Source organism: Colobus angolensis, unplaced genomic scaffold, assembly GCF_000951035.1.
Source record: "Colobus angolensis palliatus isolate OR3802 unplaced genomic scaffold, Cang.pa_1.0 Scaffold207, whole genome shotgun sequence".
Lineage (NCBI taxonomy): Eukaryota > Metazoa > Chordata > Mammalia > Primates > Cercopithecidae > Colobus > Colobus angolensis.
The window spans coordinates 6,124,746-6,137,926 of record NW_012115233.1 but is presented as its reverse complement, the minus strand read 5'-3'; the positions used below and the strand labels follow the sequence as shown (position 1 = coordinate 6,137,926).

Genomic DNA, 13,181 nt, shown 5'->3' with positions numbered 1-13,181 from the left:
GAGGTTGCAGTGAGCAGAAATTGCACCATTGCACTCCAGCCTGGAAGACAGAGCAAGACTCTGTCTAAAAACAAAAATTTTTTTTAGTTACAGAAAAATTTGTTTTCTATACATCTCCTGTCCTCCAGAGGCCTGTGCTCTCCTTGGACAACCAAGAAACTGAGTTATAAGCAAGTTGAGTGTTTACATAGAATCCAGAGCAGTGTGTGCTAAGTGCCACATGGGTAAGAGAGATGGAGAGGAACTCAGAGGCGGGGGCAGTGCCACGACCTGGGAAGGGAAGAGACAGGAAGGAAGTTTCTCCCCAGGGCTGGCATGTTGTCGGTGCTTGTCAGGAAGTGATTGAACTGAGGAGAAGGCATGCGACTTGAAAGGTTAGGAAGAACAGAGGATTTGGAGTGCTGAGTACAAGACAGATTCACACTCTGAAAAAAAGTAAGATTTCTTTGAAAAAATGTTTTCAATGAAAACAGTCATAGCCCTGTAGCCTTACTGAAAAGCTGGATAATCCCAGCTGGTAAGGAGGGGGACCTCAGGTCTACCCTGGTCAGTCGAAGATGACAGGAATCTCTGAGACTTTCTGGCTCCTGAATACACATAGTGGTTTTAGCCTAAGGCAGGTTGCAGAGTTTTCAGTTTGTCTCTTCCATGTCCTGAAAGTTGAGCTGACTGTTCATCCATCCCTTCCTGCCACTGTTTATCCTTATCCCCTGTGGCTGATGTAACAAACTGCCACAAAGGTAGTGGCTTACAATGACCCAGATGTCTCTTCCTTCTGGAGACGGGAATCTGAGATCATTCTGACTGGGCTAAAGTCAGGGTGTCAGCAGGGCTGTCTTCCTCTGCAGGTTCCAGGGCAGAATCCTTTTCCTGGCCTCTGCCAGCCTCTAGAGGCCGCCCTCAGTCCCTGACTGGTGACCCACCCTCTGTCCGTCATCGAAACCAGCAGCACAGAGTACCCTCAACTCCAGCTCTCTCTGACCTCTGCCTCGAGTCACACTGCTCTCTGTCTTTGATCTTCCTGCCCCACTTACAAGGACACATGATGACATTGGACCCACCCTCCCCAGCTCAGAGTCCTTAACTCAATCACATCTTCAGAGTCCCTTTTGCCACATAAGGTAACGTATTCCCAGCTCAGAGTCCTTAACTCAATCACATCTACAGAGTCCCTTTTGCCACATAAGGTAACGTATTTACAGGGTCTGGGGATTAGGCTGTAGATATCCCTGGAGGCCATTACTCTGCCCACCACACTGTCGTTCGCTGGTGCTTGGATTGTTTTTTTCTGTCCTACTTGCTTTGTCTTCTTTAAAACCCTGGCCAGTCTGCCTTGTGTTCTTTTACCACCTGCCCCACGTCACATGCATTTGGATAGCTTGGTGATGTCCATGTTTCAGCCAAGACTTTCCTCCCAGAACTCTTGGTTCATGAAGGTTTTTGCATTTGATTCGATTGCCCTTTACACTGCTAGGTGGAGTGGAGTCCCCTTCACTGTGGAGTGGGATCGGGTTACAGGCCACAGCAGTGGTGCTTTGAAGAGGTGACTTTGCTCCTTGCAGTTATGACCATAATTGTCCCATGACGCTTTTGCAGTTGTAATGTTTCCTGTAGGTTTTTGATGACTCTTGACCCATAGAAGTAGAAAATGCTTAAAAGATAATAGGGAATTGCTCTTCTTTTTCTAGTTTGGAGACAGTTCTGGTTTTGTTTTGTTTTGTTCACAGATGTTTTAGTTTTCTGCAGAGATGAGAAAACAAAGCTTAAAAATTTTTTTTTAAAATTATTTTATATTTTTCCAACTTCATTGGACTATAATTGACAAATAAAATTATAGAAATTTAAGGTGTACAACATGATTTGATATGTGTATACTTTGTGAAATGATCACTACAACCAAGTTAATTAAGACATTCATCTCCTCAGTTACTTTTTTATTTCTTTATGGTGAGAACACTTGAGATCTACCCTCTAAGCAGATTTTAAGCCTACAGTTCGGTATTGCTCACTACGGTCACCGTACTGTACATTAGATCTCCAGACGTACACATTTTATAATTGAAAGTTTATACCGTTTGACCAAAACTTGCCGCCCATGCCCCCACCTCTAGAACCACCATTCTACTCTCTGTTTAAGAAAACAAAGCTTTAGAATAACTTTTTGCAGGTAGATTGTACAGGAATCAGAATTTTACTGTGTTTTAGTATTGCTTTCCGCATCATGGGTTTCTCTAGGTTGTAGGCCGCCTTAGTCGGTTTTGAGCTGCTGTAACAAAATACCATGAACTGGGTGGCTTGGAAACAGCAAACACTTTTCACAGTTTGGGAGGCTGAATTGTCCAAGATCAAGGTGGTGGAGCCCTCATTATCTGATCCTTCTAAACCATCACCTGGGGGGTTAAGTTTCAAGACCAGGAATCGGGTAGTGGGGCCGAATGCTCAGCCCAGACCACAGCACAGGTTAATAGCTTTCACTATTCAAGCCACAAAACAGTAACGAGTCAGACACCTAAAGCAACTTTGACGAGGCTTGATATCTACATATGCCTTAGTGGGCTTCTAGGCTTAAATGTGTGATAAATTCCTTTGAAAGTTTCAGTGAGAGGCCATGAGCTTTTGAAATGTGGTGGCTTTGGGGAAAGTACTGATTTCTTTTGTCATGAGAAAAATGTTATTTTTCCATCATGTACAGAGGGTAGGGAAGAAGATCGAGAGGAGGGAATGAGTTTTAATTTCCGATTCTCTAACATTTTTGGCCCATCAGAGTGTGAGAGAATATGTGAAGTGTCTGGCGAGGCTGAGGAGCCGCAGAGGCCACAGAGCCTGTGCTCTCCGTGTGGCCCACCTTCATCCCCAGCTGGGTGACGAGGGCTCAGGACCCCTCCCCTCCCCTGCTGTGTTACCTTCCCAAACAAGCCCCGCCAGCTCCCTCCCTTGGTGCTCAAGGAGGAGGTCCAAGCACTCCAGTCTGGCGTGAAGGCGTCTCCAGTCTGCCTCTCCCAGCCTCCTTCAAGCCTGTGCGCTGCACACATGGGGCCTCACACAGGATGGCACAGCCTGTGCTGTCCGCGCAGGGGACTTCCCGGTGTTTCCTGAACGGGCCAGATCCTTGACAGTGCCGAGCCTTTCTCCATGGGCCCAGGAGGGAGGCTCCTTCCCTCCTCTCTGCCCAGAGATTCTACTCTCATTTCAAGACCCATTTCACCCCAGTGGCGCCCTTGCCACCTTACGTTGCAGTTGCTCGGTGTATCTTTCTCTGACTTCGTGTATAGCGGTGGCACAGAGTCCTGGTTTATTCATGATGGTGTCCTCAGTCTTCATTGCTGTTCTAGAAGTTTGGTTTTCCATGTAGATCTCGAGAGACTGTGGGACCAGTTGACCATGTGTGTTTAGGCCTCTTCGCTGTATGTTCACTATCCGTTCCTAAATCGGCATTTGAATGTATCAGTCTTCTGTGGGTTTTGTGGATGTGAGTCAGATCTCTGTCTTGAGCTGCCTCTGAGGAATGAAAAACCTGCATTTCTGTCCATCAAGGCTGAGGACCAGACCTTGAATGCCATCAACCCCTCCGATGCTCTGTGATTTTTAAAATATACGTAGCAACCATAATATTAACACATGTTTAAGGTACTTGCACATGATGGTCCTCCCCTGACAAGATGGTGAGGGGTGTCTAGTGGGGGTGTTGAGAAGCTGGGCCATGATGAGCTTGAAGCCTCTTAGCCCCAGGTTCCTGTATTCACCTTTACAGTGGGTGTGTCTCCTCTGCTGGCCTGAGTGGGAGATCCCTGGTGGGTTTAGCACACAAGCTTTTCTTTCTGTAAAAGATCAAAGGAATTTGTGGGTGGTCTGCTCCTGAGCTGGGGGCTGAGATGGATCTTGCCGTGCGGAGACTGATAGCTGGACAGGAAAAGACTCTGCCTCTGAGCTGCAGCCAGAGATGTGGTAGTGTTGAGCTTCTTTGTGCCAGGATTTGTGGAAGGTGCTGGAGAAACAGAGAGGAGTAGAATTTGGCCTCTGTGCTGGAGGACTGCAGCCTTCTGGGGTGGTCAGAGACAGAACAGTTACAGCGCGGTGTGCATGGTGGAGGAGAGGGAAAATGTGGACCAGAGGTTTCCTTTCATTTCCTCAGCACCTGACCCACTCACAGCCTCGGGGGGCTGTGTCCAAACACAGTGGGACACCTTCCTCCCTGCCACCCTACCAGGAGATTAGACAGGTGGTGGACACCCGAACTCAGGTGGGCCGGCCAGAATCCCTGCCAGGATTTGGAAAGAGAGGCCAGGACAGCCTGTGGCAATGTGGATGTTCCAGGGAACACTGCAGGTGGAACTGAAGAAGGGGTGTGCAGAGCGAGGCAGTGGGAGGCCCATATGAAACCCAGACAGGCACCAGGCAGAGAAAGGCCCCGAGGGCAGCTGTGGCTGCTCCCTTCCCCGACGCTGGCGTGGTGGCTGGGTGGTGTTTCCCCAAGGGTCCCTGGGATTGGAATGGGCTTTTGTCCCATTTGATGAAATGTTCCCTAAGGAAAAAGGCATAGGAAAAGGGGGGCACCCTCCAGCTGTTCCTGAGGACACATGCACTGTGTCCCCAGCAGACACCAGAAGCTTTTCTTATTCTGAGAGGAGGGTACTTGGTGCTTAGTATATGGTTTGCTGCCGTACGGAGATTCATGGCGTAAGAATTTTTGTGTTTTCTTAATTTTTGAGCACTTGGATGTTAGTTTAATATAGTTTTCCCAGCTGAGCTAAGAGGAAAAGAAAAGGCATTTGTTTCTTGTTGGTTTTATTCACAGATTGGCCTTACGAGAAGGACAGAGCCGTATACTGCTGACAACCCAGAACTGGCAGACAGAAGGTAAGAGACCCCAGGGCAGGTAATGACCTCAGCAGAGAAACTGGGGCCCCCTGTGTTGTCAGCCACCTTTTGCTAGATATTTACTTCAAAAAGGTTCAGATTCTTGAAAAAAATCAGGCTTAAGAGGAAGCTTCCATCGGTGTGGGGTCCCTCCATGAGGCATGCCTGACCTTCTTTTTGTAGCGAGAGCCTTACTCCGTACACTTGGAGCAACTAATTTCCCCACAAATACTGCTTTGACTACAACCCATTGATCTTGATATGTGGTATCTATTTTTTCTTTTTCTTTTTTTTTCTTATTTATTTATTTTTTTTGAGACAGAGTCTTGCTCTGTTGCCCAGGCTGGAGTGCAGTGGTGCAATCTCAGCTCACTGCAAGCTCTGCCTCGTGGGTTCATGTCATTCTCCTGCCTCAACCTCCCAAGTAGCTGGAACTACAGGCGCCCGCCACCTCGCCCGGCTAATTTTTTGTATTTTTGGTAGAGACGGGGTTTGTGTTAACCAGGATGGTCTCGATCTCCTGACCTCGTGATCTGCCCGCCTTGGCCTCCCAAAGTGCTGGGATTACAGGCATGAGCCACCGTGCCCGGCCTGTAGTTATCTATTTTTTCATTGAAAACATTGTTTTAACAGCCTAGATGTGTGCCTACCTGTTATTAGAAGAATAAGCTTAATGTTCCAAGTGTCTAGGTTTCTTTAGTCATAGCTTGTTATTCCCAGTTTTATTACATTTTGCTTGAGAAGTCCTGGTACATACAGGTAATTACATATAGGTAATTGTTTTTGCATTTACTTTCCTCATGGCCATGTGTTTGATTAGTTATGACAAAAGGCACACACAAGTTTTATGAGTTATTTCTGGAACTCACAATTTAGGATGGTCTAACAGAGTATCAGGTGTTTGTTTTATTTTGTTTTGTTTTTTGGGTTTTTTTTTTTTTGAGATGGAGTCTAACTCTGTTGCCCAAGCTGGAGTGCAGTGGTGCAATCTCGGCTCACTGTAATATCCGCCTGCTAGATTCAAGTGATTCTCCTTCCTCAGCCCCCCAAGTTGGGCATGCACCACCACACCTGGCTAATTTTTGTATTTATAGTAGAGATCAGGTTTCACCATGTTGGCCAGGCTGGTCTTGAACTCCTAACCTCAAGTGATCTGCCTGCCTCGGCCTCCCAAAGTGCTGGGATTATAGGTGTAAGTCACTGTCCCTGGCCGAAATCTCAGTTTTTACTGTTCTTATAGGATATTAATGTTTGGGGCATGTCTTTGGGAATCTGTTTTGGGCATGTCTTTGGGAACCCAGTAATTATGACTGTTGACGGGCTGCAGCCAGTGTGAAAACTCTGATACCTGCCCCGTCATCAGCATATCCAGCAGCAGGAGGATTGCGGGAGGGGTGGTGGCGCGGCTTCCTGTCATGCACATCTGGAAACAGCCATGCTCATTCGCTACCCAGAAGGGGGGCTCTAACTTTGAATATATTTCAAAGGATTGTCAATCAAAGGATTCGGGAGCAGTAAGGGGTATTGGTGACTGCTGTATGGAAGATCCGCTCAGAAAAAAGAAAGACTTCATTGAACTAGACAGCTCATATTTTAGGTGATCTCAGCCAATCTGGTGCATAAAGAAAAATCACCCCAAAGGAGCATTTATTTTAGTTGTTTTTAGCTTAAGTATTTGGCTTATGTACTTAGTCAAATTTAAAACGTTTCCTTTTCCTGATGAACTTTGGCATTCTCATTGTGGGAGGTGAGTTTCTGTGCACAGAGCCCCAGTGGGCAGCATTTTACCTGTAGGGAATAAAGGGGCCCGACTTTTCATTTGAGGAAAACTTGTTTGTTTGTTTGTTTGTTTGTTTTGAGATGGAGTCGCACTCTGTCGCCCAGGCTGGAGTGCAGTGGCCCTATATTGGCTCACTGCAGCCTCCGCCTCCCGGGTTCAAGCAGTTCTCTGCCTCAGCCTCCCAAGTAGCTGAGACTACAGGCGCCCACCACCATGTCCAGCTAATTTTTGTATTTTTAGTAGAGATGGGGTTTTACCATCTTGGCCAGACTGGTCTTGAACTTCTGACCACCCGCCTTGGCCTCCCAAAGTGCTGGGATTATAGGCATGAGTCACCGCGCCTGGCCGAGGAAAACATTTTTTAAACGTAATGCCACATTAGTTTACAAATTTGGTAACTTAATTTGGTAACTTCATATGGTAGCAATATCAACTTCACACGGTACCACTATGGAACTTTCTGTTTTTGAGAGATTGTTTCCTTACCGTAGGGCATTTAGGAATCCCACTACTTCTCTATTTCTTCAGTTTTCAGTCATATTTATTTTGTATGTTTTGTTGATTTGTAATTAACACTACACAGTTACATATATTTATTCAACAGTTTTTAAATTATTTTATATGCCTTTTGTCACAGTATGGTGCCGTTCCTGTGCGTGTCAGTGGTTAATTTGTTTTCTTCTGCTTAGTTCCTTTTTTACTCTGCAAGACTTGGTTGAGCTGAAATTACGCTGCAGTGGTGTAGGAGGAAACTCACCCATTCTTTCTTAAACTTATGCTCATTTTCGCTGCTACTGTTGGGTGTTTTCTTAGGTTCCAGACCTTTTTTTTTTTTTCTATTTTAAAGGGATTTCTTTAAAAGTGGCCACCCCCAGAAGTTTTATATTTCTTTTTCTTTTGGCTTAAAATCAATGTTCTTTTTAGAATATAAGCCGTGTCCTTGGGTTTGTGTGTATCTGAGTTCCCTGTAATATAAGTGTAGTCTATTGCAGTCGTTTTGATATTTTGTCTTTCACAGGATGAACACAGTTGGTTTAGCCTGATATGAAGTCCACTCACTCGGTCTGTGGCCAGGGCTCCCCATGCCTGGCCTTGGTCCACTTCTGCAGGGTTATCTCTGATTGCAGGCACACATCTACCAGATCATGTGGCGTTTTACATTACTTTGTTAAATGTCTGTGTCTTCACCTAGGGACGGTCATTTAGTTCATCTGTGAATCCTTCGAATCACAGTACATAGAACCTAGTAGGTGCTTAGTATATGCTTGCTATGTGGACGCTCACAGAGTTGTGTTGGACTTTTCTTTCCTCAAATGTAAGGGACCAGGTGTTATGTCCAGACCGTTTATTCCCCGAAGAAGACCACCAGAGTCCAGAGTCAAAGCCAAGCGGCAAGGATCTTTAATGCAAGTTCGAACTTGGTCCCTCCGTTTCACAACATACAAGAGGGCCTCGAACAACGCGTGCGCTCGCTTTTTATAGCCCGATGTAAACAGGACTTGTAAGGTTACAGAGGAACAAGGAACAAGGGAATTCTTTAGGTTACAGCATTACAATTGGTTAACATATTAAGTTTATACATTTAGCAGTTATCTATTGGTTCCCATGCTTTCAGTAAAACTACAAACGGCGGTGTCCTTATTGGGGATTTTCCAGGATTTCCCAAGCTGAGGTATATGGAGGAATATATTTGCACTGGGCCGTGTTTGTTCTGGGCCTGTTTGGGCCCAGGAAATTGAGAGATACTAGGCTGAGGAATGTGCCTGGTTTCTTTCACAGGCAACATGATGGTTACAAATGAAGTTAGAAGATGGAGGAGTGCTCACTCTGTTGTCATTTGAGAAGCCATTTTTCCAAGCTTGGAGGTTATCTCTTTAAACAAAAAAAATTTTTTTTAAATTGATGTAAAGGTTTTTGAAAGCTGAGTTTTGTCTCCAGTGGATCGTAAGCTTTTGAGGCCAAGGCCATGTCTTAGTGCCACCTCTGTTTCATCTCCTTTGTCCCTACACAGGTAGTAGGTCCTCCGTACTTGCTGATTGTGAATAAAGCAAAGAAATACATGTACCTCCGCTGTATGAATTAGAAGCTTTGTGTTTGTTCTTATTAGACTAGGAGCATGTTTCCGGCGCAGAGCATGTTGTGTTTGTCTCTGTAGCCACAGCGTGTAGTGTAGTACCTGATTTTAGTGGGAATTTGGTAACTTCTGGTAATTATGTTGATTAGTCTCCTTGGAAGAAAGTAACTTTATAAGCTACAGATCTTAAATGATGAGATCATAAATTGAATCTCCAGGCATGGTGACTCACGCCTGTAATCCCAGCACTTGGGGAGGCCAAGGTGGGGGCGGATCACCTGAGGTCAGGAGTTCAAGACCATCCTGGCCAACCTGGTGAAACCCCATCTCTACTAAAAATAAAAAATTAGCCAGGTGTGGTGGCATGTGCCTGTAGTCCCAGCTACTTGGGAGGCTGAGGCAGGATAATCGCTTGAACCCGGGAGGTGGAGGTTGCAGTGAACCAAGATCACACCACTGCACTCCAGCCTGGGCGACAGAGTGAGACTCTGTCTCATAGATAGATAGATAGATAGATAGACAGACTGAATCCGTGGGCCACGTGCATTTGAAAAGTTATTGTTATTTGAATGCACAGCTGACAAGATCTGATGCCCTCAGCTGGATGTCTTCACTTAGACTGTGTATGTTCCTTTAATTTATTAACCAAAGAGGCTCTCTCTCTTTCCTTCTCCCTGCAGGTTGCCATGGCTGCTGTTGACAGCTTCTACCTCTTGTACAGGGAAATCGCCAGGTCTTGCAATTGCTATATGGAAGCTCTAGCTTTGGTTGGAGCCTGGTATACGGCCAGAAAAAGCATCACTGTCATCTGTGACTTTTACAGCCTGATCAGGCTGCATTTTATCCCCCGCCTGGGGAGCAGAGCAGACTTGATCAAGCAGTATGGAAGATGGGCCGTTGTCAGTGGTAACCTACTTTATAATCAAAATAATCTTTTCTATGAAGTCGGATGCATTATTCAAGGAGTTATTGAATTTAATGTGATGTTTTTATGGGAACATGCTGATAAAAAAATAAAACTTATGGCTCCTGCCGTGATTATGTTCACATTTTCTTACTGCTCTCATCTGAGGAAAAACTTGCCTCATGATTGGTATCCTTCCTATTCTGCTCTCTGCTGTTCCCAGGCCTCCTCCAGACCCACTTCCTACCACTTGCTTTTCCTTTTTGTTCTCTGTTTTAAAATCGTCTTTAGAAACTGTCACCACTTTCAGAAATGCTTCACATATTTTGAATTTCATTTTAATTTATGAAGATTCCCCAGAAAAGCACCTCCTGCCACTCATTCAAGCCAGATAATAGTTTGAAAACAAATTCCTACTGTGTCTCCTAATCAGTATGGTGAATGTAAAATAACTCGCTGTCTGTGTGTCAGGATGTCTGGGAGAGTGTGTAGCATGCGCCCTTCACATTCCTGACTCAGCAGCAGTGCCCTTGACTCGTAGATATTAGAACTCACTTGACGTCTAGTGTGAATTTTTCTCGGACTAAACCTGATGGGGTACTTCAGGTCCATTTTAAGGGTCACACCATGAAGTGCGCGTGCTCACTTTTCCTGACTTGCATCCTAGGTGCAACAGATGGGATTGGAAAAGCCTACGCTGAGGAGTTAGCAAGCCGAGGTCTCAATATCATCCTGATTAGTCGGAACGAGGAGAAGTTGCAGGTTGTTGCTAAAGACATAGCCGACACGTACAAAGTGGAAACTGATATTATAGTTGCGGACTTCAGCAGCGGCCGTGAGATCTACCTTCCAATTCGAGAAGCCCTGAAGGACAAAGACATTGGCATCTTGGTAAATAACGTGGGTGTGTTTTATCCCTACCCGCAGTATTTCACTCAGCTCTCCGAGGACAAGCTCTGGGACATCATAAATGTGAACATAGCCGCCGCTAGTTTGATGGTCCATGTTGTGTTACCGGGAATGGTGGAGAGAAAGAAAGGTGCCATCGTCACGATCTCTTCTGGCTCCTGCTGCAAACCCACTCCTCAGCTGGCTGCATTTTCTGCTTCTAAGGTCAGATATTACTTACTGGAAGATGAAATCCTAATACCACGGAACATTTATTAACAATTGTTTGGTCTGATTTGTTGAACTCTTTGTCAGCAACTCACATTTGCTTATCCTGTATTTTTTCCTGAATTGATAATAAGCAAATCTTTTTTTCTCCTGGATTTTCAAGTTCACCCAGAATTAAAAGTCTTTTCCTTCCCTCTGTCTCAACAGGCTTATTTAGACCACTTCAGCAGAGCCTTGCAGTATGAATATGCCTCTAAAGGAATCTTTGTACAGAGTCTAATCCCTTTCTACGTAGCCACCAGCATGACAGCACCCAGCAGCTTTCTGCACAGGTGCTCGTGGTTGGTGCCTTCGCCAAAAGTCTATGCACATCATGCTGTTTCTACTCTTGGGATTTCCAAAAGGACCACAGGGTACTGGTCCCATTCTATTCAGGTAGGAGTGTGCTTCAGGTCTCATAATTAGATTAATGCATCCTGAACCTTTCTCAGTGATACAGAGGAATCTGATTAAAGCCTAAGATGAGAATTGTAAATTCTGACTTTGAAGCCTGACACTTAATAATTTTGGTTAAGACACTAACTTTTCTTTTGTGAGATTATTACATTAAGAATTTTCAAAATTCTTTCAAAGTTCAATCTATGTGGCACCTTAAAGGTGAAATATACTGCTTTGGCCAGGGTGTGGTGGCTCATGTCTGTCATCCCAGTACTTTGGGAAGCTGAGGTGGGCGGATCACCTGAGGTCAGGAGTTTGAGACCAGCCTGGCCAATATGGTGAAACCCCGTCTCTACTAAAAATACAAAAATTAGCTAGGTTTAGTGGTGTGTACCTGTAGTCCCAGCTGCTTTGGGAGGCTGAGGCAGGAGAATCGCTTGAACCCAGGAGGCAGAGGTTGCAGTGAGCCGAGATCACGCTACTGCACTCCAGCCTGGGCGACAGAGCAAAGCTCTGTATCAAAAAAAAAAAAAAAAGAAATATGCTGCTGTAAGTGGATGGTAGGACTATAAAAATGCTAAGTATTTACATGGGAATTTCAAAGTAAAAGAGTCTAGTACTGCTTGAGGACTACCTCTAAGTTAAAAATATAATCCAAAAAAACCATGAAACCACAAGACAGGGCTATATTTCATGCAACTGTTTTATCAAATAATATATCCATATAGTCTTAGACTAATTCTTTCAAGCAGCATAGAACTTTTATTTTAAGTTTATCATTTAGGCGTGACAAAGGATTGGGACCTTTTAGGACTTTGGAAAGTAACTGGGTCAGATATTTGAAATTGTGATCCTAAGTATTCATATGAGGATGCATCATTATTCATTATAATATATTTGAGTTCCTTTATCTGGTCTAGTAAAGAGTTGTGCCCTAGTTTAGAAATTTTTTTTTTTTTTTTTTTTGAGATAGAGTTCTGTTCTTGTTACCCAGGCTGCAGTGCAGTGGTGCGATTTTGGCTCACTGCAACCTCCGCCTCTCGGGTTCAAGTAGTTCTCCTGCCTCAGCCTCCCGAGTAGCTGGGATTACAGGTGCATGCCACCACGCTTGGCTAATTTTTGTATTTTTAGTAGAGATGGGGTTTCACCATGCTGGTCAGCCTGGTCTTGAACTCCTGACCTCAAGTGATCCGCCTACCTCGGCCTCCCAAAGTGCTGGGATTACAAGCATGAGCTGGCTGGGTGCGGTGGCTCAAGCCTGTAATCCCAGCACTTTGGGAGGCCAAGGCTGTGGATCACAAAGTCGGGAGATTGAGACCATCCTGGCTAACACGGTGAAACCCTGTCTCTATTAAAAATACAAAAATATTAGCCAGGCGTGGTGGTGGGTGCCTGTAGTCCCAGCTACTCAGAAGGCTGAGGCAGGAGAATGACATGAACCCAGGAGGCAGAGCTTGCAGTGAGCCGAGATTGTGCTACTGCACTCCAGCCTGAACGACAGAGCAGGACTCCGTCTCAAAAAAAATAAAATAAATAAAATATAAGTGTGAGCCACCACACCTGGTCCAATTTTTTTTTTTTTAAATATTCGGAGTTTTCTTAATTACCAAACAGATATTTTTGGGACTGTTTGCATAAAGAGTATTAGATTTACCACTACCAAATAAACATATACGTATATCAACAGTTAGTTTTGGTTGGGCATGGTGGTGGCTCACATCTCTAATCCCAGCACTTTGGGAGACTGAGGCAGGTGGATCACCTGAGGTCAGGAGTTCGAGACCAGCCTTGCCAACATGGTGAAACCCCGTCTCTACTAAAAATACAAAAATTAATTGGTCATGGTGGCGCATACCTGTAGTCCCAGCTACTTGGGAGGCTGAGGCAGGAGAATCGCCTGAACTCGAGAGGCAGAGGTTGCAGTGAGCCAAGATCACACCACTGTACTCCAGCCTGGGCAACAGAGCTAGACTCCATCTCAAAAAAAAAAAAGAAGCAGTTTTATTTAAGTA

General features: G+C 45.0%; 1 protein-coding gene across 1 annotated transcript in view; it reads left to right on the top strand.

Moving 5' to 3' along the window:
- The window catches only part of HSDL1 (hydroxysteroid dehydrogenase like 1), a 20,550-nt gene that overhangs the window by 4,242 nt on the left and 3,127 nt on the right, over window positions 1-13,181 (top strand). The window contains exons 2-5 of the mRNA XM_011942188.1: window positions 4,796-4,857; window positions 9,392-9,617; window positions 10,283-10,728; window positions 10,939-11,166. Coding sequence (XP_011797578.1) covers window positions 9,398-9,617; window positions 10,283-10,728; window positions 10,939-11,166 — 894 coding nt within the window. The 5' untranslated portion in view covers window positions 4,796-4,857; window positions 9,392-9,397. The remainder of the gene's footprint in view (window positions 1-4,795; window positions 4,858-9,391; window positions 9,618-10,282; window positions 10,729-10,938; window positions 11,167-13,181) is intronic.